This window comes from Perca flavescens, chromosome 19 (genome assembly GCF_004354835.1).
Source record: "Perca flavescens isolate YP-PL-M2 chromosome 19, PFLA_1.0, whole genome shotgun sequence".
Lineage (NCBI taxonomy): Eukaryota > Metazoa > Chordata > Actinopteri > Perciformes > Percidae > Perca > Perca flavescens.
Window position 1 is genome coordinate 21,837,739 of NC_041349.1, and position 26,363 is coordinate 21,864,101.

General features: G+C 40.9%; 1 protein-coding gene across 6 annotated transcripts in view; it reads right to left on the reverse strand.

Moving 5' to 3' along the window:
• The window catches only part of kcnip4a (potassium voltage-gated channel interacting protein 4a), a 142,587-nt gene that overhangs the window by 85,342 nt on the left and 30,882 nt on the right, over window positions 1-26,363 (reverse strand). The window contains exons 1-2 of one of the 6 annotated variants that reach the window (XM_028564496.1): window positions 17,021-17,299; window positions 16,585-16,681 (exon numbers count right to left, since the gene is read on the reverse strand). The exons of 3 other annotated variants lie outside the window; for them this stretch is intronic. In XM_028564496.1, the coding sequence (XP_028420297.1) occupies window positions 16,585-16,669 (85 nt within the window). In that variant the 5' untranslated portion in view covers window positions 16,670-16,681; window positions 17,021-17,299. Of the gene's footprint in view, window positions 1-16,584; window positions 16,867-17,020; window positions 17,300-26,363 lie in introns of those variants that run through there. 2 more of the 6 variants (XM_028564494.1, XM_028564495.1) reach the window with 2 other exon arrangements.

The following is a 26,363-nucleotide window of genomic DNA, read 5'->3' on the forward strand; positions in this document are numbered from 1 at the left end:
CTGGCACAAGACCCTCTCAGGATGCTGTCACTAAAAACAGCCTCCTTCGCCTTGACGTCGGCTAAGAGGGTGTGTGATTTATGCGCTCTCCTCTCCATTAGAGGGGAAGGGAGCGCGGTCAATTTTACAGCCAAATCCATCATCACGCCAAAAGTTTTAACAACCTTCGGGCGAGGGAGTTTTCCCTCCGCCTCATAAAAACGACGCAGAGGAGGAGTCTCACCGACCTGCCCTGTGCGCACATTATTCCAGTACGTTTTACGCACGACAGATTCAGATGAACACAGCGGCTGTTCGTTAACTACAGAGAATGCACACAAGGTGCGACTTTCGGAGCAGCGTCTGTCTCATTGACCGTGTGAAGCTATCACTCACGCCTGTAGCGCGGAGGGAGAGGAACCCCCCCTCAGAACATTCGGGCCCACTCCGCGAGAGTGCTACCAGCGTCCCCGGCCACTCAGCGGCGTGACAGCGGCCTCCTGGGTGTCCCTGTGCCAGTTCATCCGTTTCTATCTGCACGGTGCGTCTGAGTCCCCCATGACTCATGCCGTTTTATCCGCACTTGACGGCGGATGATCCGCAGTCAGGTTTGGTTTTGCAGCTGTCTCTATCCTCCTGCACTTGAGTGGCTTAGAGGATTAAGTGTGATGTTAATTTTTGTCACCATAAAAGATTTTCACAATCCACATGACATGGGCCTCACGATCAGTAGGCCTACTCATGATGGTGACAGGGTTTTTCTCATCAAAATAATGTTTTGATTCATTAAACCTTGTTCAGTGGAAATGGGAAGATTAATTAGTCTACGTTCTGCTTGTGGGCCTTGTGTCGCAGGCGGCGTTGACAACGTCGACTTCGCCATTAACCCAATAGCGATAGCTCTTAGAGGGCGAAGCCTATACGAAATAGAACGATAGTTGCGAGTATAGGTGTAGCCCTCTAAGATTTGGGCCACCTTGCTTCACCAACATTGGCTGAAGAAAAATGCTGATGTTGGGAGCAGATCTCTGGTCGCGCCACTGTAATATACAGTATCTGCGCCGTTTCCTTGAGCAGACACCTCGGTGCTGCCGTTGTGGCTGAAGCGCCGCTCTCTAGAAGGTGTGTTACTGCATCCCCGCCACAACCTACAGCCCGTGGCTGCCCCAGCCTCAGCGGGGAGCAGCCAACTGTCTTCGGGGGATCGAGTCAGCGGACTCGTGCCTGCCAAAAGGGGTCACCTTCCCAACCTTACCTTACTCTACTGTCTGCTGCTTTGATTCCTCCGGCAGTAGGTGACCGCAAAACTGTCGGTGGCAGGATGTAGCCAGTCGGTGGTCGGTACATGGCGGACAACACTGTTCTTCGAAGTCTTCAAAACTGCTCGTTGCTGAAGAAAAAATGGGAGCAGATCTCTGGTCGCGCCACTGTAATATACAGTATCTGCAGACATAAGAGAGGCCCATGCGGGGCACAGGGCGCGAAAGAAAATCTTCACGACTGCGCGAAGGGATAAACCCAATAGCGATAGCTCTTAGAGGGCTGCGCCTATACTCATAGAATCTGGAGTTACAATACGTAACTATCGTTGTGTTTAATGTCATTCAAGAGGATAGCAACGTAGCAAGCAAACATGATCAAATGAAAGGTAAACACCCTTTAGAGCGCTCTAACGTTACAGCAAGTCCCTGTGGCTCAATGGAGGTGGCTAACAGCAGTGAAGCTAATGACAACTTCACAACACAATACAAGCGTTGCATTATGGAAGATAGATGGTATTCTGAACAGCGATGCCCGCGCTGCACGCACGCACACACACACGCACAGCAGAGCCGATGTGTGTGCATTGGAAACATGTAACTGATTGGAAACGATACAGATTATACATTTACATTATTTGCCGCTGGTGCAGATGAACTAACGCTACATTCGTTACTGTAAGTAGCCTACAATAAACCTTCCATGATTAAAAAGTCAATACTTATCAATACCCACCTACTTGTTCTACAGCCATAAACACGTAGTAACATTTCAGTCTGCTCAGTCTTCTCTGTCCACTCTTGTCCACCACACTGTGCAAACACAGCTCTAGGGCCCTATTTTAACGATCTGAAACGCAAGTAGCTTTGTGGGCAGATCTCAGCGCTTCAGGTGTTTGGATAGGTCAGGAGGCACTTTATAGTACAGTCCTCAAAAAGTCACAGCATTCTTTGGACACATGGATGTGTTGATGACATAAATGAGGAAATAGAGGACTTTAGGAGACGTGATGTTCGCCGTGGCATTTATTACTTTGCCGCATCTCGGACAGCTCCCGCTGGCGTACAAATCCGCCATCATAATAGCAATCCGCCATGGAACAAGCCCGCCTGCTCTTAAAAGGAATGTGAGATGACTCTCTGAATGGTTATTTTCATGTTACGCCCAAACCACACCTAGCTACTTCAGACCAACCCATTTTAGATTTGCGTCGGGCGCTGTTGCTATTATACCGGCGGGATAAATGAATGAGGCAAAGTAATAAATGCCACTGGAGTCTGGAGAGGATTGCTGCAGCCATGGAACATGGGCCTCCAAACGCACCACCTGCACCTGTTGTACCCCTTCCTCCTCCCACCACTCCATCTCCGTCCACCCACTCCACCAGGAGCGCATCGCGCATTACTCCCGGACCAGATTTCGTCCAATCCCACCGTAGTTCAACATCACGTCTCCTTAAGTCCTCTATTTCCTCATTTATGTCATCAACACATCGATGTGTCCAAAGAATGCTGCGACTTTTTGAGGAATGTACTGTAAAGTGCCTCCAGACCTATCCAAACACCTGAAGCGCATTTTCAGTAATATTTTTCTTTGTAATTATGTATGGTTTGCAAAAATGGGAACTGCTGCGTCCGTTTAGATGAGAGAAGCAAAGTGTATGCGCGTTGTGCACACGCTACATTATGGCCAAGCATGTGCCCCTAAAATAGCATCTGAATAACACGCTACTGACTTTAGACTAGCGCCACTGACTTTAGACCAGGTTTTTCCTGGTCAGTGGCGGTTTTCTGAAACTGCAAAATAGCACCAGGGAACTTTTGCGCCGGAACACGCCTCCTGTTTTGCTGAACCGCCCCCTGGAGCGCAAATACATTCCCTAATTTACCGACGTGCGTCGGGTGCAAAATAGGAATGATACATGCGTCTGTGTACAAAGGCAATTGCGCTGAGTGCAAGATAGGGCCCCTACTCTGCAAATAGTGACTTTTTACAAACAAGCTAAAATGAAAGATGTCAGTTTGTAGTGTAAACCCATGAATGTGTTATAAGACCAAAACAGATACATGTGGCTAGTTAATATGCACATGAATGACGCCTCATCGTGTTTTCAATTTACTAAGCGACAACTGTACATGTAGTAACAGGTAGGCTAGGTTATGAAAAAATAGAGTATCCATCGCTACTGTAAAAGGAAAAAAAAAAAAATTCTACCTATCCCTTGCTGCCACTGGGAAAAGAAATAAAAATTAAAAATAAAATAAATTCCCGACCCATGACCTCAACTGAAAACCAACCAGAACCAAACAATTTTTTTTTTTTTATGCCCAATGAGAGATACAAAATAAATCATAACCACTTGTATTTGCCCTTTTGTCGCTGGGCTGAAAACCTGTAGCTTTGCATCCAAATCAGAGTTTCCCCTTCAAAAGAGGGTTATCGAAATCCTTATGGAAATAGCATGTGACCTATTCAATTTACAAATCCATCGATCAAATTTACGCCATCATTGAATCTAACCAACCCATTATCTGGATGATAATTCGCTAATTCGACCACAATAATACAGTTTTACTATTCGACAGTACCATGCAAGTGTAGATCTGTTCCAATAAATTACACTACAGATCAGAGGAAAAGGCACAGATTTCATTCGGGTTAAAGTTACAGTTAAATTACAGAAGAGAAGAAAAAGGACAGCAGGAGGAAAAAAAAAAAGCAAAGAACCCGAAAGGAGGGACAAACGCACAAGGGTGATCCATCCTTATTAAGTACAAATCTAATGTATCGAGCAGCCTGTCAGAGGTAATAGAATGGTCAGTGTGATCTGTGGAGCGGTGAGAGAAAGGCCTCAGCCGTATTGGCAAAGCTGAGTGACTGGTGAGGAAGCAGTACTGCGAATGAAAAACACAAATACCTTTCCCTCTGTTGCTTTTCATTTAAATTGAATTTGCGACAGTTTCTGTGGCGCGTGGAAAATGCACGAGACTGAAGAGAAATTCTAAATGACACCTTGTTTCCTCGGAGGATGCTCTGTTGCTCGGTGCGTCATACATCACTTCTTCTACTCTTTGCCACATTCACACGTTGAGCTGCAACCATTTAATCCGTTTGAGGTGTTTTGCAGTGTCATTCCTAGAGGAAACAGCTCAGCAACCTCTTCTTAACTCGTCTTAACCTGTTCCACAGTGTGATCTGTACTGTACTCTTCAAGGGCTGTGCAAGTAAAATTGTAGCAAAAAGAACTGATTGGAATCTAACTAATCCATCATGGTTTCTGAACTTCGCCACACATGGATTTTAAATGTATTCTCCTGTCTAACCCCGCACAGATTCAAGATAGCTTTATAGACAATAACTCAAGACGCAACATTATTTTAAGGTCAGATCATTTGTAATATAATTTAATTATCCAAAATGGGATTTAATTTAGAGAGGCATGCAGGGGAGGGAGACCTCTCTAGAACGTGATGATTAGAAGCATCCAAATGCTTTTTCTGAGGGGTGTAACTGGATATAAAATGGATTTAATGAATCACAGCTCTCAGGCAAATGGTTCATTTCCTTTTAAAATAACTAAAAGAAAGAGAAAAATAAAGTAGTTCAACCAAAAATATGAGATACAGTAACAGAAAGTTGGCTTTTACAAGCTCTCTCGCTACAGAGCATTGAGTACAAAATGTTAGAGACCAGACCAAACTCTGAGTCTAACCCTGATCTCTGAGTTGATTTACCCTGAGATGGGAAACTCTGAGTTTTCGGTTCCAGAACAGCTGATTTGAGTTGGTTCAATCAACTCAGAGTAGGTTCACTCAGAGTTAAGCGTGTGCACCACCACAATAAAAAGGCAGCATGAATGGAGCCATGATACTACGATTCACCATGGCAACAACCACAAACAAACTGGTCGGCGGAAACACTCATGCGCACAAACAGCGAGTTTGAACATGTATTTTGTTAAAAAAGCAACATGGCTGCTGTCAAAGAGAGAGAATTTGCGTGGGAGAAAATTGCTGCTGGAGTAAATGTACAAGTTCCAATTTAGTGTATTAACCTATTAAAATCCACCTCTTTTGTCTGATTTTCGTCTATTTCTCGTTCCCAAAGGGAAAGTCCTAGGCCTACTACTCCCATGCTGAGGCTGCAGCACTATCATAAACAGAATTATAATCTTTTATTTCAAAAGGGTTTTACATCATTCACCTGCAATACTGTGGAACTCCTTTTTAAATGGCTCTTACTGGTTTGTGTCCAGGGAACACTACAAAAATGTTTAAAACACGTTTCAGAGCAATCAAGTCACACTCTCCTGACAGTGCTTTACTACAATGGCTTTATTAATATGCATCACCAGTGTGAAAACTGACGTTTGCAAAAAAACGTAATGCGACACAAATAATCTGCTGGGATGTAGAGCATGTCCACGATGGGTGACCTTAGTGATATGAGGACGGATAAGGTTATGTAGGCTACAAAAAAAAACGATACCGCTCAAATAGGTAGGCTAGAATCTGGAAATGAAAATGCATCCAAGTTGGGGCCTCAATATCATCTCCCGACGTATGATTAACTCCCTGCAAAGTAATACAGCTTCATCAACGGGATCGTTGACAAAAGGAAATGTATAGTCTGCCTAACACAGTTAATAAACCAACCCTGTTTTTTTATTCATGCAGATAAACTGCGCTAAAATGCGCCTGATACAGACTGAATGAATGAATGAGGAAATGAAAGAGCGCTGTGTCAGCGGGGAGGAGACAGAGAAATTCGAGGTTTTCTTGAACAAAACCTGCTCCCGACCAGGTTAGGTTTGCTGGCTCAGTTACCATAGTAACTGACTCTGAGGTTAAGTTAACTCTCTTTCTGAAACAGAAAACAGAGTTTCCCTCATCTCAGGGTTAACAAACTCAGAGTTTTCACTAAACCTGCTTTCTGAAACGGGCTCCAGGAAGCCTGATCCCTTTTCAACCCCTTAAATATAACTGGGCCAGTCAGTATAAACTCATGCTGTGCAGCCAAACATTGCTCAAACTCCATCGTAGAAGTTTAGTACTTAACTTGTGTCTCTGGAGGAGCTTTGTTAAATCTAAGAAAATAACCCTGATGATGTCATAGGATATCACCATGGTTACCTTGAGTTAGGCTTGGGACTTTATATATTTGACAGAAAAACCTACACTATAAGCTTGGTGCATGGAATCATAAAAAAGGGGTCATTTATCAGTCAGAGAATCGTATTTAGTTGCATTATGGGGAATGTAGGATTTAGTGTATTTGGAGCTTGGCCGATGAAAGGGATTAAAATTTAAAAAGTGGAAAACTGTATGTTAATAGATTAATTCTCATAATGGTCGAAACGCAGTGACAAGTGCTAACAACTATACTTGTACATCGCTATAAACAGATTATAAACTAATTATAAATATGTTTATAATGCATTACAGACAAAGTGAACAGCAATTACAAAATAGTGTTACTTGACCTTATACATCATTATAAAAATGCTTGCGCTATGGGTTATGATTATAGATATAAACATGACTATTCATGAGTGCTTATAAATATACTTATACATCACTAAACAGATTATAAACTCATAATAAATGTGTTCATAATGCATGATATGGGCTTCATAGAAAGTGATGCCTATGTGTTTACAGTGCTCTCAGATTCAGACACACATACATGCTAACATACTGACACTACACCCACCTTACAAGTACTAATGAAGCAGACAAAAGTTCCACTGCAACATATTAGGCTTGCTCCATCTAATTTATCAATGAATGTGTGCCTTTAAATAGACATTTTGAGCTCTTCGTTATGCTTCAACAGTAATGTTAGACTAACAAAATCCCTCGTTTACACCTGCCTGGTGTTGACACAGAGATAGCAAGGTAAGTAATGGTGCCAAGGATGGATCTGTCCGCAGAATGATGGAGATGGAGCTCCATTTTCTGCATGGCCGTCCACGGTGAGCTGCGCCAAAGAGAGTGACTGATTACACCAGTTTACAACAGACGTGTGGGGAGTTGATGGGGAAAATGTATCTGGGCTTAATCTTGGCCATGATTCCCATAGACCAGGCTGAACTGTGTGGCTGGGTTGTAGTGTCCTTGACTTGGATCTTATATATGGATTGAGTGCTGAGGATGGGCCGCAACATTCTGGTCACACAACAGCACTTCATCCTCTGCACCCTGCAATGCCCACAAACCTGAGCTTGGTCCATGGATATACCAGAAAACCATTATGCAGCAACTTCATTTTCTCTGCTTGACCTCTGAAGCAGACAAGACCATAGGGGCTATTCAAACTAAATTTGAATTGTGCAAAAAATAAGTGCACACAATTCATTCAGAAGTGGAAAAATAAATACAAAAACGACATGTATGCAAGACATATACCAGTGCAATGCAATGTGACTGAAATCTACCATTTTGACAATGAGCATGCAATACTGATGCCATACTGCAGCTATTTTACACTGCAGTGCCTCAGATTATTTTAGCACTGTGGTCTAACAGCAAGGACTGCAAGCTGCACATCAGGACTGTATGCAGTGTGAGTGAGTGAGTGAGTGAGTGAGTGAGTGAGTGAGTGAGTGAGTGAGTGAGTGACAACAATGTGAGAAACAAACCTGCTCCACAGTGACAGAAGCTAACAGGGTGTAATTAAGAAGTAAAACACCGTTTACGTAGTGTACTGCCTTCATATATGATGCTGACATACAGTTTTCCTAATACAGTGCACTTTATTAACTTGGTCCCTGTTAGAAAACTCCCAAGAAATAATAGGTTATTTACAAGATTATAAATACTTGTCCAAAACCTCTGAAAAGCACTAAATAGCAAAAACAGTTTATGTCATAATTAGACCAGAGCCCATCCTCACCACAAATTTGGCCCTGAGTCATACAGAAAAAGCACCAACACATTTACTCCACAAACTTCAGGCTGTGGGAATAGTCTTTTACATCCTGCCTCCACTTTTTTATTGCCTCAGTTTGTTCAGCCGCCTGATATTTTATGAAAGCCTCCGTTTCCTGTGAGGGAGAATGATCAGTTTGAAATTTCAATCTCGAACCAATCAAAGAAGACATGGAAATCATTTGAGAACAGCCCTTTTCATCAGTGGATCCACACAGCGCCCGAGGAAAATGAATTATGAAGAAGAAATAAACAACAAAAAGCCCAGATTCCTGTGGGACTGCAGCAAGAAATGTCTCAATAAAACAAGATGTGTTCGATACAAGAGCTTCTACTTTTACTTTCAGCACTATGTTGGACATTACCAACAATGGTCGGTGAAATGTGTGATTACCTAAGAGCATATTATTGATACCAAGTTCCTTTTGTTTACCTCTTCCCTCTGACCCTCAAAAGGTGTACTGATTCTCCTTTTGTTGGCAGGGAGCAGGAGCAGGGCTGCAGTCCCAGTAATTGCCAGCTAACGGAGCGTGGAGAGGACATTGTCTCTCGTATCGCAGAGCGTCTGGGGCAGAGGGTTCCCTTTTTGTGCAAACACAGCCAGGGCAACTGACAGTAGGCAGCATTTGAAACAAAGAGCCTCGACAGGACCTTCAAATTAAGTGATGAACAGTGTGAGAGACGAGATAAAGTTGAGTCAGAGAGGAGAGAGGAGGATGTAAATCTGGAAAAGACAAGCAGGATAGGACAGAGAAAGAGCAATGAAGCAAAGGGTGATAGCAGAGTGGGAACACTTTAATTTGAGTTAACAATAGTAATGATGACTGGAGGGAGAATCGGAGCAGATAGCAAAAGCACTGGGGTAACATAAAACAATTCTCTGGGAGGCGATAACACTGAGCAAAGAAACCACATCCAAACCAAACAAATTAAAACTCCTCTTAATAGTCTGCGATCTTTAAGGGCACAGTCTTGTTTTGGCAGTTTTTTTGCACTGTTTAGCTTCGGTCGACTGAGGTTGCCTCCTTCTTCTGGTTAATATCTAACTCCATGAAACGGTTTTCAATGATTCAGTTCTATTTGTTTATTTACCCTACCACCTCATGGAGGTGAATTTCCTGCTGGATTCAACGCATCAATACCAGGTACACAGCAGCTTCGTAACTCAGCCATGCTCACCAAACTAAAAATAACCCCCCCCATTCTTTCCACTCAGAAGGACCCTCATTTACAAACATTAGCACAAATGGGAAAGTTGATTACATGGGCTAGCAAGGGTGAATTTAAATGGATAGCGGCATGGGATAACCACAGGCCAATGTTGAATGCAAATATAGAAAAATGAGGGGAAATCAAATCCAGGCAACTTAAAGGATGTTTGTGGTGGTGACACAAAGGCAACCGCTAAATGCACAAAAAAAAAACGTGTCTAATGTGTCAGTGTACCCGCTGAAGCTCCAATCTATAACACTTAAATGTCCCGTTAATTGGGTTCAAACACATTCATCTCAGTAATGGAGTCTGTTGGAGCGAAGATTTGAGGGCCTACAGTACACTTCACATTCTGACTAGAGTCCTCTGACATATAAAGCTTGAATCACTCTTTTCAACTATGCATGTCACATTTCTATGACAAGCTCATCATTACCTAATTATTCATTTTACATATAGTAATTAATATCACGGTACAGAATGGCAGGGATGGTCAGTTTCTCTGCAACCACAGCAGAAAAAGTGATGAAATGACTGCAGTGACATTGGTTTTTGTGGGACCTCTTTATACCAGAAATGATGAAGGGCTTCTTTAACTTATATAATTCACACAGAATCCATGTGAAACCACTTCCGAATCTTGACCTCAACAATAGAAAGGTTAAATAATATTTCCACTCTGGTTTTACAAAGAGTTGTAGACCGAACTACATGGTGACGTTCATTTTCCACTACAGTGAGCACATTCTCCCTCTCCTCTTTTACGCTGGGCCAGATTGTCGTGCAGTACTTACACAGGCCTTGACAGACCGTCACTCCTTTTCAGTCAGGCAAATGGGGATCTGAGTGGACCAGTCGGGGGTTTAGCTACTGTACGACGTCAACTGCCAGTTCTGATAATGCTCGCAATGTAGGCAAGCACTGTGTGTACTGCCCTGACGAGCCAAAGAATCTGCGCTGCTTTGGTGTTGGACGGCAACACAGCAGCAGAAACCAGAAACCAGAAGAAGGCACGGTACGCTGTGAAACAAAGAGACAGTGAACTGGGCCTGCCAGGAAGCTGATATGGATACAGATATCACAGTCAAAGGTCTTCTTTCTGCCCTTGCCAAAGGCAGTGAACCTTGGGAGAGGGGTCATGGGGAACTGTTAAAAGCCGTTACTAAATGACAGCGATACCTGTTCTTCTTTTTCCATTATGTAAGAAGCGTGGGGGAGCTGCTTTGATGTTCTGAATCACTACAACATCCTAATCTGTTGCTTCAAGTGAGCGCAAGAGGGGCGCCCGGGTAGCTCACCTGGCTAAACATGCGCCCCATGTACCAAGGCTTAGTCCTCACTGCAGTGGCGCGGGTTCGAATCCGACCATGGCCCTTTGCTGCATGTCATCCGCCCCTTTTCTGTCTTCATCTATCCTATCAAATAAAGGCTAAAAAGACCAAAAAATTATCTTAAAAAAAAAAGAAAAAAGAAATGGCCAGTGCATGGCATTGTGTGCTACTATATATTACAGTATTTTCCTACTCTGTAGTGACAAAAACACAGCATGGATTGTCAGTAGTTTCCTCTTGCATATTTGTGTAACTAAATGACACACAGAATTCACAGAAAATGGCTTTTTAGTGTTGGAAAAAGAGTTAAACGCATAATAGGACTGTAAGCAAACTAAAAGTAAGCAATTAAGTCTTGCACTGTATGAACATAGACATCTGTGTGTGTCACGGTCTGAAGTTTGATGTTTGTCAGGTGAATCAAGCAGATGCCATGTTAGTTCACTGGGTGTGAAAGGAAACATTATGCAACATGGTTAGCCATCTGTTAGTGTTGCCTCTCCAAACATCATGGGAGGAATGTTGTGCTGCAGAAAGTATACTGCTTTGAGCTTTTTGGACATTGTGTTGAATTTAAGAAAAAAATAAGAAGCTATAAACGAGCTACAGAACAAAAATTTAAATTGCAATACATTAAATTCTCCCTTGGTCATTGTGTTCCGCTTTTATGTTTCAATGAGCTCTGTAGCAGTGGTCCATAACCTTTGGCAAATGATTAGAGTGGCACAAAGGCTGTTAGTTAATCCACAAACCAAAAGTTATTTTTCCTTTTAGCAAACCAGCTATGGACTTCAAACACTAGCTTGTAATAAATGTCTGCATTTGCAATATTTATCAGCCTACAGTATATTGTCTCTACACGATACATTACGACTACACTGTCTACTCTAAACCACAGCCGATACAGTAAAAACAAGCGGTGTTATTCAGACTGGGGACACCGTAGCACAGATGTGATGCCAACCTAACCTACCTGTGGGTATCAAATATTCAGTATTTGGTCAGGGATTATGGGCTTTGAACGTGCTGTTCTCATTGGACAGGTGGAACATGACCTGCTAATAGCCATCAGGAAACCAAAGAGAGGGAAACAAAGACGGGTCCTCACGTCATTGGGCAGGCCCCCACACATGTGCTCCCAAGTGCATGCTGAAAAGTCACAGAGTGCATTTTTGACAGCATTGTCTCGTAGCCATGGATTGGATGAGTACCTCCACATCTTAACTCACAGAACAGACTTATTTCCTTGCATTACATTTTATGTTCTTTGATTTTGTTTCTTTGGCACAAGATAAGACCCATCTTTCAACTTAGAATTACTGTTGAACTACAGAAGCCTAAAACGTTCTTAATAATTAAAAATACATATTCCACAAATTATCCTAAGCAGTAGATGAAACGGTTCATTTTGAAAGTAATTTCTCAGACTGATACTATTCCTGTTCAAGGACTACATAGTCTCAAATGAGATTTAACTCAAGCCTACAGACAGAAAGCAAGCATTTGAGCAAAGTCCCATTGGGGGTGAACTGGACTGTTTTGAAAGTAAACCCTGGGCTGACCCAGGACAAGCTGGGACAAGTTGTTAAAGATGAACTATGAGCGCTAAAGAAAAGCTGGCAAAAATTCCAGATGAAAGAATGAAGGAGTCTCTCTGCTTGCTCTGTTACCACTGCAGTTCTGACCCAGACAAGCTGTCTAAATAAGCTGTCAGTCCAAGGAAGGGATTTTCAGATTATATAACTAACTGAATATACAAAATTCCATAAACAAAAACTTGTGGTAAACCATCATCATTTGCATTGATGAGGAAAAAAACTAAACAAAACCCATTATTTAGTTTTGCAATAAAAATGAGAGGGAAGAAAGAAATGCTTGTTTGGCATTTATTGCATCTCTGCGCACCCAATATATATTATCATTTAAAAGTTCAGAGACATTACAGTTGTTCCGCATTGTTCCATTGCAAAAAACATGGCCAAGGAAATATTCATTACAACGGAGGAGAAAAATACCGCATTGACAAGCTGACTCCATCTTAAAATCAATACAGGCAGGTTAAAATGCTCAAAAGCTCATCAAGGCTTTAACAGCAAAAAAGAAAGGTCCAAGCAACCAGGCAAATTTTTACCAGTCTTGTTTTAAAAAGCAAGTGCTGGGATGGCGAGGGTATGCGCTGTGATGTCCGTCCTGATGATAAAAAAGCATGCATTAGCTGAAATGCCCGACAGCCAAACACTTAGGAAGAAGCAATCAGTGAAGATGTGGTGAAAGATTCCACAAATTATCGCTCTGACCCAGAGCAAATTATGCACTACAGTGCAATCCAGTTGCATAGAGTTGAAAAATTCATGTTTAAAACCATCTCACTGCACAACCAAGGGTATTGACTACATAATGAATAGACATTGAAGAAGTGTCACTTAGAAGTGAGCAGCATCAATCACCCAGCTTTAGGATGTTGAAATGATCCTGATGGCTACTCTGGTGGACTGGTAGCTCTCCTTGTTCGTCTGTCACACAGGCTGTGTTTAACAATGTTGGAATAGATGAAGATTTCCCCTGGTGTGAGCAACAAACAAGTCCCTGCTTTTCCGATGTATTAAATATGTGCTGACACTGCTGCTTGGATTTATAACCTGGAAGAACGTGCATCTGTGATTTATGTCCCCTCTTTTTTTCCCCTACAGCTAGAAAATTCAAGGCCTACTAGGCAGCATTGGTGGCATGAATACAAATGGTGGCCAACTGTACAGTCTCCACTGGATCTCTATAACAGTTGCTGTACACAACAATCAATTATATCCTGCTCAGTGCTCACTGAAGCTATCAAATAAATTGTATTATAACTTCACATCAGTGCTAGCAATATTACTGTGTATACAAGGATAATGTGGTCAAAAGTGGGCAATTTCCATACTTCTTGTCCATAAATCTATTCTGAGGGAAGGTCTGTGCGGACAGCAATCATTCATGTTATAGATGTGACGTACAGTTCAATCTGTCCAGGCCTGTTCTGTTACATCAGGCACATTACCCTCTACCATGTGTTTTTGCTGGCCTTGATCAATAAAGCAATGACTGTGAGGCTGTTCTAAGACAATGACTAGCTCAATTAAAATCCCATGGTCTGCTAACTGACTCCATCGATCATTCTGTTCCCATGGTCATCCAAATATAGTGTGTTTATAGAGAAATGGATCCACTCAAGGGGAAATTGTCTAATGAATGACTAAGATAATAGGTTTCGGAAGGTCTTTCTCCATTATTTTGGTTACAGTTACCAAGGTTGTATACACAAAAAAAATGTTGATATGTTGAGAGGCTGGTCTAACCAATGTGTCTTTTGCAAACATCCTCTTATGGTTTCCAAAGATCAAAAAAAGGATACAGTTTAGCCGGTTTAATTTTTTTTCTGTCCTGGGGTTAATAAATAGCAACCAAACTAATATTCCTCAGACAATGTCGTCAATAAAAAAAGACTTGTTTCTCTAACTCAGCACTCGCACAGTAATTGGGCTTTGTCCACAGGGAAATATGTCCAGCCATATATTAGCATGATCAATATTAAAACCTCACCTTAGGTCGCCTGGGTTTCTTGTGTAATAATGCTTTCATAAACCTTTACCCTGAAACGCACAATCGAGTGATTGTTCCAGGACAACCTGGGCGATCAGGATATGTATGCTGCAGGGATGTCACAATGAATTTATAAATTACTATAAATTGATTATATTGACAAAAGAAAAAACTAAACAGAAATTGATCACATAAATGTTTGGAAATTACAAAAACTAAAATATGAACAAGACTTTTGAAAAGTGTTCAACTGAGTCTTAGCAATAGGGTCAAACTATAACTAACATAAATAAACTATTTAGATTTAGTTTTTATTGATATCCAAAAAAGTTACTTGTGCCATCTCCAATGCATTTCCTGTCTGCTATGAGACATCCTGAGCCCAAAACACACTCATTTACACAATAACCTGCAGCTCTGCCTGCAATACACACATTCAAGGCCCTCCTGCTTGGATCATGTTAGGGTTATCTATTAGCTGTCCATTTCCCCATCAATAAGTAACATCAAATGTGCAAAAACCCAATATAAAATTATACATCCTCAATGCACCCTGGGCACACGCCTTACAATATCCAAAAATCTCCAAATGTGCAAATGAGAATCTACGAATTATTTATTACATTTACACTGGTATATCATTATTTTGGCTCATTCGTTGCATGTTTAGTATGTACAATACATGAATTGAGTATATGAGTTATTGACTTTGACCTAAAATGTGTAGTTTGCTTTCATATATGACCTTAGGGGGTTAATAAGTACTAACACTGACATTAGAGACCACAATTTTGCACCCAAACAAACACTGTAGCCTACAGTGCAGCAGCAAAGCAATGCCACATTTTTATTAACCAAACCTATGAGGACACTAAAGCAAATTACTACCCAATATGTTCTCATAATGTTATCACCAAGTGGGAATTGCAATGTGACCTAAACGACCTGCTGGTATCTATGGAAACTAACAGCCTACTCCTTTGGGCAGATACAGTAGATGGAATTCTCCGTGCTTGGTATCTCCCACGTGCCTATATTTATTGGTATGGTTGGATAGCTGCAGCCACCAACACCTTTAATAGGGCAGCCCCTTCATGGAGAGACTCCTCTATAGCTGCCTCCCATCCTCCACAGTTTGTTCTCTTTGTCTCTAAGGTCAAGGAGAAGGAAGAAAGTAGGCCACGGCTGCATGGAAATATTCTCTACTGTATGTGAAAAGTCCACCTTTTTTTAAATTAATGCATTTTTTGAATGCAACAATTAAGAAGGGGCGACTGCTAGAAAAAAATATTGCAAGTCTCACATGTTCAGAAGCATGTTGGAATTCATTAGCAGGTTCACATAGCACCTCTCTGGGGCTTAACACCATCTCAGCCATGCAGCGTGATAATCAACAATTTACTCAACAGCGAAGCTCAGTTGATGCAAGAACGAAACAAGAAGGAATAAAGGATAAGCAACGGCAACACAGTTATTTACAGTAATGAAAATAATGTAAATAAACCTTAGCACCAGTTTGATGCACGAATATGTCAGATATCAGTGTATGCTACTGTTGCTAACCTTTATCCTATACTGAACTTTTCATGAAGTAATCTGCTGGTGAGCCACTATAATCTGAGATTTAATCTTGTTAATACCACTGATTGTTTATTAGAAAAGCTCTTGGTGTGTGCACGCAGAACCAAAATCTTTACACTTTGCAGCATGATACAGGTACAGAAATGCCAATGAATAATGAGTACAAAGTGTGCAACAACTTCTGCTTCTAGGGATGATTGAAGAATGCAGCATCAGCATACTGCTTCACATCACTTTTTTACTATATACTTTTAACTAAGATCAGAAATCTACGATGGTCAGAATTATTAAGGTGCTAGAAGCATGATGACCGCAAAACTGAGCTTACAGACCCAATGAGTTTGTCAAATGCTAAAATACATTACATATGTCCTTACACACTTACACATGCACACACTTACACAAATTATGATGCAGAGTAGGTAATGAATTCAAGCCCACTCTGGAAATCCTCATAATGCTCTAGCACGGTTTGCAGGCATTAATGTACACACAACCTAAATACTGGGAGGCATTGATATTATGAAAGTGCATGTCCTAACACATCCCCATGTGTCAAACGTTTTGTAATGAGCTAATTGGATTTAAAAACGTGAATCAAGAGGAGAAGTTTGAGCAAACTGCCAAGAGGATAACCTCTGCAGGTTTTAGAGAATCACTGTGAATGGAAACGCGGGACAAATCCACCTCTCAAAGTCCACCAGGAGCCTTACCGGTGTTGAGCGTGCCCGTGACAAGTCTGTACAGGTACTGTGCGAACTTGAAGATCTCCCGCTTGCACCTTTTCCTGCAGCTCATCTTTGCTCCTGGCTGGGGTAGGGGTGGGGGGAGGAGTACGTGGAAAGGTCAGCACAAAAGTAGGATTCTGGCTTCAGAGTGAAAAAAAAAACAACAAAAAAAACAATCCAAGGAAGACTTCTACTTTGACAAAGTCCTGCAGCAAGTGTCCTCTTCACTCCTCCACTCCCTTGGATGTGTCAGTGCGGCCCTTGTGTCTGCGTGTGGAGGGAGAGATGATCATGAGGGAGTGGAGAGCAGTGAGGGGGGCTCGTCTTGCATGTGCGTGTGGCTGTGTGTGTATATGTGTCCAAGCCCCTCTGATACGCAGACCCCTTTTTTTTTTTTGTCAGGTCATTAGTATTTGCTTACCGGTGGTTTACCTCCTGCTCTCTGGTGAAGGTGGGGGGCTTTTTTTCTTCCTCCAACACTCAATCCTTCTCTTCTCTCAGACTTTTCCTGCAACTCCTCTGAGAAAACACGCTGCTCTTTTTTTCTGTGTTACTAGAGGATACTATTGGCTTCACAATACAGTGGTTTTCCAATGAGTCTCTCTGTATCTGTCTCTCTCAGACACACAAACAAACACACACTCCTACACTTGATCTCGTAGTGTGCCTGCTGCTCGTTCTACTCAGCACCATCTGTGGATGTTTTACACTCACTGACGGTTGCCATGGGAGGTGTGGCCTGATTGGCTCGAAAGGACTAGTAGTGGGAGGAGGAGAAGAGGAGCGAGAGAAAGAGAGAGAGAGAGAGAAAGCACACAAGGAGGAGGAGGAATAGAGAAATAAGCAGAATTAAGGGGAAAGTGTCCACCAATAAATTAGCAATGACAGTACATTATGGGCCTGCCGCATCATATGTAATTGAAGGTTAAAACAATGACTGACAGTAATGAACGATGTTAATGGTGCATCATGGGCGCTTGAGAGGAAAGTGGTTGAGGTTGTGACAAATACTGTAAAAATAAGAAGTCAAGAGAAAGACGAAGGGTCGAAAACTGTGGCACCCAAGTTGGTGACATTTCCTACAACCAAATGGCATGGTCAGTACTAATAATGACTGACAGGCCAGCGTCTGATGACATTAGGACCAACCAAGAGCATCATCTTCTCCACTAATTAGCCCACACTCTATTGCAGTCATCTATCAATGCCAAGCTCTCCCATCTGAAACGCCTGTCATTAACTCAAACTGGCTCCACTCTACTGCTACTGCAGTGAATATGCTTTAAAAAAAAAAAAGAAAATACACTGATTTGTTCACATTTTCTCATATTGCACGTCCATCAGGCTGACAGGCGCGGGTATAAAATCAGATTGGGCTTAAATGTGCTCTGAAACCGAGTTGATAGTCCACAGGTCACTTTACAGAAAGGCAGGTCTATTTCGGTGAATTCTGCTCTGTGTAGAGTCTTTGCAGACTCTGACCTTGGAGTTCTTGTAGGCGTGTTATGCCAGCACAGGCAGGAATAAAAAGTGTGCCTTGAAAGAAATAAAGATTTCAAGGACTTGAAGTATTGTGTAAAATTTCTTACTGGGTCAGAGCAGCACAGAGAGAACTAGTACAGTGTCTGAATAAGGTGAATAAATTACGAGGTACCTGTGGGGCGTAGCAGTGCCTTTTCAGAGATGACTTGCTTTCATAGACTTTGGCAGGGGATATAACAGACGCATTTAAATAGATAATGACTTTTAAAGTTGTTTTGCAGTTGTTCACATACGAAGAGCGGCTTATTTAATTGACCACTGGCAAAAGCATTTTCACTTTTAGCTGCCGACTGTTGATTTATCTGACTAAAATGACAACTGTCACTTGCATATTTTATCAGAGCTTGCTAGCTAACTAATTATCTATAGCTTCATGAGCTGGTTGAAAACTCAGTGTCCAGCTGACTCCTTTTGAAACAACCCTGTGAAAGGGTCATAAATTAGCACTTGGAGGCTATATACATGATGTTATGCTGAAAGACCAGGCATTAACACCTGTTTTGGGCTTAATTGGACTAACTAGTGGAACTCTCAAAACTCCCCGTAATCTTATGAACTGCACTGGGGAGACAGAACATACCACTGTACAAGGGGTGCAGAATGTACCACTTTTAGAGAGGGGGTGGAAGAGTCCAAGTGGGGTTGGCCTTTTTAACACCCAGGCAAAAAGTTTGTATAATAACCAATTGCTGATGTATGCAGAAGATATGGAAATAAAGGAGCAGCATTATTTTGTACTGCAGGTTAGAGCAAGTTAGCCCTAGTCTTACTTAAAGTATAGGGTTATAAGAGAAGCTTTAAAGCTATAGCGCGTAGTTTCTGTACGACAACAACGCTGTCGGCGCATGCACATGGCGCAAGCCTTCCCTGATTGCACACCACCCCCACCCCTCCTACACACACTTACTTGTAACCAAGGAGGACACGGAGGATTAAAAAAAAAAACATGATGACTCATCAGAAGAGGTCATTATCTTCACTCGAGTTTCTGCGCACAAAAGTCGCCGGACGACACAATTTTCTAAAGATAGCCATACGAGTTTTATGGAGCCGATTAGTCTTAATTAGCTTTGTATCAACTCATTTGGCAATGGCTTGAATGTAACGGACGTTCATTATTACTAAAAAAAAAGTTACGCACTAAAGCTTTAAGATCAGACAGTTTTTTGTTTCGAGAGTTCCATGCACACTTCTTTAGCAGACCTACTGTGCCTAGTTATGGTTGCTAAGCTATGATTGGTCAATTGCTGTTAAGGGGAGGGATATAACATATGGCTGATTGTTTCTTTAAAAAGATATTTTTGTGAATCTTCTTAAGCCATAATCACATGTTAACCTTAGCCTATTTCTTCTAAGGGTAGGGCTGCAACAGTTGCTCCAGACAGCTTTACAACCAACAAACAACTAGGATACACGTGCAATACCTCAGTGCGTTTGTGTGCATACACACTTGCATACGGTCCATATTTTTTAAGGCCATACCACCCCCTCCCACTGACCCCCTGAGAACACTTAATTTTAACATGTGTTCAACTCCATCACATGTCATCTAGCCTCTGGTTTCCATTTCTATCCATGTTTCCGATAAACAAACACACCACTGAAGTGATTTCCATACAGCCGCGTGGGAGCAGCTACATTATATTACAGAATATTTTCAGGTCACCCAACTGTCCATGACAAACTGAGTTCAAGGACATTTGCCACCTCACTATTTCTGAGGTGAACAGTCTGCTGTTCACATGAGTGATTGGCGAACAAACACTGACCGTACACTGTAACATCATTCAGGTGAACTGTACAGCATTTCACTAAAAGACATATTTCACAAGTCTACACTCTCAAGGCCTCCCCACCCCCATGTTGAGTGTGACGTGTGGAAAAAAAATCACCTCATTCCAAGTCCATATACAGTCAGGAAAATCTCTCAACGCTAGTCATGTTTACCTTAATGAGTAGTATGGTCAAGGCAAAACAAAAAGTGCTATGGAGGCTGGGGTCAACACAAACACTTGAGGGATGTGTGGGTAAGTTTAAAGACAAAAAAACATGTGCAAATGATATCTGCAGAACAAAGAGGGTTTATACTTTCAGAAGGTCTGTGTAAAGGCACAAACTCCAACTCCAAAATTTATGAAATGTTTTAATATTTTGTGTACATTCAGAATTAATACTTGGAATGTCTATAAACTATGATTCTCCAGACTCTGAACAAAACAGAGCAATCTAAAGTGTATCTACTAAAGCATCAAAGTATTATGTAAGTAATTGAAGCCTTGACACAGAATGATTTGGCAAGTAACTCCTTGAACCGACCAGACGTGTGTTCCTACAGAAAGGAAGCTAAAATAGAAGTATTGCACCATATAATATTAAAAAATAAAGATTTGGCCTTACAACCTCTCTGAAGCCTACACTGTTATAAGGAAAATAAATTCCCAAATACATTTTTCTTTCTTTCCAGACTTTGATGAAACATGAGCTTTTTCATGTTGCACCCTGCAGCAGTGACAGGAGAGACATGAAATAGGCTCCACTCAGGGAGAAGTTGACAGATATATTGATCCATCTAGAAAACAGTAACTGCAGGTGCCCGGGGGTGAGAACCATTATTACCACCGAGAGCTTTTTTTCCCCCCTTCCTGTGTGAAAGCAGCTTGATCGACTGTAAAACTGCAGAGATGTCATCAAACATGGGGGCAAAATTTACTACCATAGATTTGCTCTGCAAAATGTATGCATGCTTAACCGCAGTAAAGTGTCTGCCATTAAATAAACAAACCGCAATCTGGAAATCAGAAATTTACACAAACGCTAGCTCTACTGTGACACAAAGCCCATCTGGAGAGACAAACCTTTGACTCTTCAAAATGAAAGTGTGTGATACATCTTTAAAATGGAAGGGTGTGATACATCTTTATCAGGGCAGGTCAGAATCTGGGAGCTTCAGAGAACTTGGCCACTAAATTGAACTTTAAGAGCTGAGCCCACAATCTATAATCTATAAAGCACCCGTCTGCAGTGGAGTGTGCTTCACTGCGTTGGATAAGTGCTCCACCTACTTGCCTTAACCTGCTTGACAATATCCAGAAGAAAGTTCTGAAAGTTGTTGGGAGTGTAGCAGGACACTGTTGTCAACTGGCCATCCACAGCCTTGCTCACACACATCAGATTCCAAAGTGTGTGCAGATTTTGGGGGGTTTCTTGTCCCTAATGAAGGGTCGTGCACCTAAAGAACTGGGCTTGCTAATAGCTTGGGCAGGTATTAAGTGGATATAAGGCAGAGGTTTTATTCCCTCTCATTGATCAACCACTACAATTTAGTTGTGAATTATTAAATGTGTTTTATTTTAGGGAGATTTATTCTATTTAATATTTATTAATTTTCCATCAAATAACACTTCTGCCATTTGCTCCAAGGGAGTAGCAGATATGAAAAATGAATGGAGACGATTAAACTGTTATTTCCATCAAATACACAACACAAGAAAACTCATTAACAGCACAGCTACAAAAGTCTTCCTTGTCAAAGCCTGCAGGCACAGTATCTGCAGGCTCATTAGACAAGCACTAAGCGTAATGTCCTCCAGTAGGTGAACATATCGCTGAACGCCAGCATGCACAGAGATGAGCAGTATTCGGTACCAACAGCCAGCTTGGCTGAGTTTTAGAAACAACGGCAAATGTAAATGTGCCATTAGCACAGTACGGGAACAGAAGTCAAGGTATGAGTGGATGTACACCATAAAGCTGATGTTATGTTTTTCTAACTCTCTACACACTTGGAGGAGATTACAAGTGATCTTGCGAGCTGAGATCTAGTGAATGTGAAGTTTCTTCTGTTTTTATGTTGTTGGTTTCTACACGAGTGGAGACCTTAACACTTACCTTGCTAAAGAAATAAACACAACTTCCATATGATAATATGCTACAGTATAATATCCTGTGAAAGTGTGAAACATAACTAGGCTTCGAACTAACAATAATTTTCTATTATAGATTAATCTGCTGATTATTTTCACGATTAATCAATTGTTTGGTTTTTGGATCTTCAGATGTCTCGTTTTGTCCAACCAACAGTCAAGAACCCTATTCTATGGGTGCCCGGATAGCTCAGTTGGTAGAGCTGACGCCCATATACAAACTGAACGCAGCGGCCACAGGTTTGACTCTGACCTGCTGCCCTTTGCTGCATGTCATTCCCTTCTCTCTCCCCTTTTATGTCTTCTGCTGTCCTATCAAAATAAAGGCTGAAAATGCCACAAAAAAAAACTATTCTATAACATTTATGAAATTTACTATTTGTCTCAGTGCCCGTTCAAAATACTTACAACGGCAAAGTTCACCTTTGTCAAATACGTGACTGCAATCTAGAGGGAAAACAGTTAAGCTTGCATTCATAATAAAAGAAAAACACTGATATTCACAAAAGCCGATGTGCAAATGAGCATTGGTCCAACAACCAAGCAACACCATTTCCTTGAAGGAAAACATCCAATAAAAAAAAGCTCCTCAACATGAGTCACCATGCTACAATGCTAAAACTGCAGTATCAGTTTTGTTTACCGTTCTATAAAGGAATAAATCCTCAGAGACATTCCTACTGCAGTTGATTTCAAGACTGGGAAAAAACAACTGGAAACCGTAGATATACTGTAGACTAAGGGTGATGCATTCAATTTCAGAGACAAGAGTTAAGTCTGGGCTCTCGGCCCAGAATTGCATACTGAATACAATTTCATGAGCCTCAAAGATGGTAAGGTGTTAATAAGATGCATTATTGCCAAACCTGCACAATGACAGTAAATGGGACATTCTCACAGCAGAGAGGCATACAGTCATAGAACAAAATAATAAAATTAATCTGGGAAAATGGACAGAATGTGTTTACACAGTAATCTTTGAATCCATATCGCTTCAACAGTGGGAGAAGTAAAAAGTAAAAGAAAAGAAAAAAAAAGTAAAAGTAAAAAAAGAAATGAGTAAGCTTTGGGTTTTCTCATTTATGTCTGGCTCATAGTTTCTGTCAGGGTATACCCAATAAAATCAGGGGATGAGTGCAGTGCAGTTCTCTTTTCCCCACATATGGTTTAGAATGTTGCTCAAAGGCATGATACCACTGCCAAAGTCTTAAAAAGGCTCACAAGTCATCTAAAGAATTGTTTGTTTCTTAAGGTCAGAAATCTAATAATAAAGGTTTTCTAGACCAACTGGCTTTAAACAGTGGGTCTGGATTGTGCAACCAAAAGAGAACAAAGAGATTAGCCCTGCCTCAGGAGATGCATGACGCTCTAAAGCTATCAAGCCAAATGGCTGCTATAGCAACCTCTATGGAGAGATAATGCACACAGATGCTGTCATTAGGAAAAAGGTTGATTGATTTTGCTAAGCTGTCATTAGGAAAAAGGTTACCCAATTTGTTAAGAACATATTAGGAAGAAAAAACAGCAACATCAATAACAATGTCTGAGGGAATCTTTGACCCTAGTGATGATAAAGTGCTTCATCAAACGCAAGATTAACGCTGCATCTTCCTTCGCAGATCAAGTTAGCTTTCTGGGAATTAAAGTGAAGGCTGGACTTGCATCAAAGCAAGAGTAGGATTGTTGTTTAAGCCTGTCTGGGCTTCAAACAATATAAGTACCAACAACCAATCAATGATCAGTGATAGATAACTGTTTCTCCTTATTGACCAAGACTAACTCAGCAGAAAGAGAAAAGCTTGTGCTTTGCCTAAAGTAGTATTACCATGTTCATGTATTTTTAATTCATTTAATCACACTTCTTTAGATGTACAAAAGAAAAAGAAAATAGAGCTGTTTTTTACTAAATCAAGGCAGAAGACTTCTTTTTGATGCTGCCTCTCTTTAAATAATTCTTCATTTCTTATACTGCACTATAAACTTTTATTCTTGATTTTTTTTCTGTTTCTATATTTTTAATTGTTTTTAACTGCTCTTTAATATTTTATCTAAAGCACTTTGAATTGCCCTGTTGCTGAAATGTGCTGCACAAAAAAAGCTGCCTTGCCTTACTATAAAATATCCGGAAGTAGTGAAAGAATGCCCATGATATAGAGCTAATATTATGTATGACAAAAAAAACAGCTAATATTTAAGAATCTGAGACCAGCAGATGTTCATCAATTTGGGTTTTAATAAAGTTGTTGATTAACTTTCTATCAAATAATAGTTTCAATTTTAGATACTTTGTTTTTAATACATTAATTTAATTTGAATACAAACGCAGAACATACATAAATAAATACATGAAAAATTAAAGATGGCATCAACTCTAAAAGGAGCCCGAGTCAACAGTGCAGAGGAAATGTACATATAAACTAGGCCAATATTAATATTGATGCTTAATTTAAAAGCAGAAGAATCATTAAAAGGATTAATGGAGTTGAAGTGCTGGGAGGAAGAAAAAAAAAGTCAAAGCCACTCCTTTAATTTGCTAACAATACTACAAATGAATAATAAAACTACTTAACATGTTCAGATATTTTAGTGATACTATATTGTGAAATTAAAATTTGCCATCGTATATGTATCGTACAGAACATGAAGCATATATGAAAGCGGAACTCTTCTATGTTCTACACATGTCACCTTCAAACCCTGATAACCCAATGAAAACGTGTCCTAAAGTGATAAAAGAGGCCATCAGCATTATTTGAAGAAAACTCTGGTGGTAAGATCCATTTTGAGCCAAGTAAAACCATTTAGTGCTTTTCTGAATCCTAACATTAGCGGTAGCTGTGACAATGCAGGGTGTCAGTGCAGATAAGAGCCAGGTCGATATCTGAGAACAGTAATGAATTGCTTATGACATCAGTGTACTAATGTTAGCACAATTGTTCCCTTAGGGCACTGCTGAAAAGCATATGGGATGCCTCCTCACATTTAAATCCATTTTCCTGCTCTGTATGCACTTTGCGGACCACTCAGATAGTCTGGCAGAATACTCTGCGTTGCAACAGAATAATGGATTGTCATACTGAACATATGGCAGATTTGAAATTGTGCTCTGTCTAAATAATTATCAGGATGCCCACTGCAGTCACTCTTGATTGGCATTCATTACCATTCTTTAGAATCAGGCATTTTGAAAAGGTCATTACTGAAAACTGATAAAAACCCCATTATTATAAATCTGCTGATGTGACACTTGTAACAGCACAAACCTGAAATGCAATCTCACTTTCCTCCCGGTGAGAACACAGCATTGTATATCTCTGTCATTACTCCTCGGATGCACAGGCAACGTTTTATCTACACTATCTTGCTGGGGCTATTTGTGGAGATGAAGGCTCTCGAACAAGACAGTGATAAGGCTGACTCGCTTTGTAAGTCCATTCACTTACAACTGAGAAGGGGCCTCTATAGGCAAACTATTTGTTTTCTGAGAAACTTTAGCACCTAACAGAATAAGTTTGGCCCAGATCCACTTCAAAGATGAATGCTTTACTTCTTCCCACTTGCATTTCAATTGCAGGCTCTGAAATGGTTAAATTAACTCTCAGCTCTTTTTCAAGGGCCATTAGGTCTTGTATGAATGCCTGCTGACAAAAGCTTCTTTCACTCAAGCCTCAACTCAATTCTGACTGTTGAGATCTGATATCTTTCCATTACGCACAATATGATTTTGGTCAGTGTAGCCGATATCTAATACCAATCTAAAAAGGTTACATGCCCAAAATCCAACCACAAATGCTTCTTTTGTTAAATCCCTGAGATGTCTGAACCGATGCCCAAGGCTCTTAGGTTTGCAGTGACAATGCAGCAACATTCACCTGTGGTCCTTTAGCCTGTTTCGCCATTTCTTTCGATAAGGTTTTCAACACAGACCGGTTATGATGATTATGCATTTAGCTTGAAGCATTTCTCTAAGTCCTTATGAGGTCCAACACCTCATTATCCCTCATTTAAACAATGCCCTTCATGCTCACTACTGCCAAAAATGTGTATAATAGGCTGCCACTGTGGGATTATAAGAGTCTTTGAGGGACATAAAAGTTGTATGAATTCTAATAAGACTTTTTAGATTAATCATGTATCAGATTTGTGACCACGAGTAAAAGAGGATCAAATTGGATTTGAAAATGACCCAATGGGGTGTTCTTACTTCATACGGTCATTAAAAATGCAATCTGTGTGAAACAGAAGGGGAAAAAATCTGATTTGCACCAACTTCACCTTCATTTTGACCAGAGGCAAAGC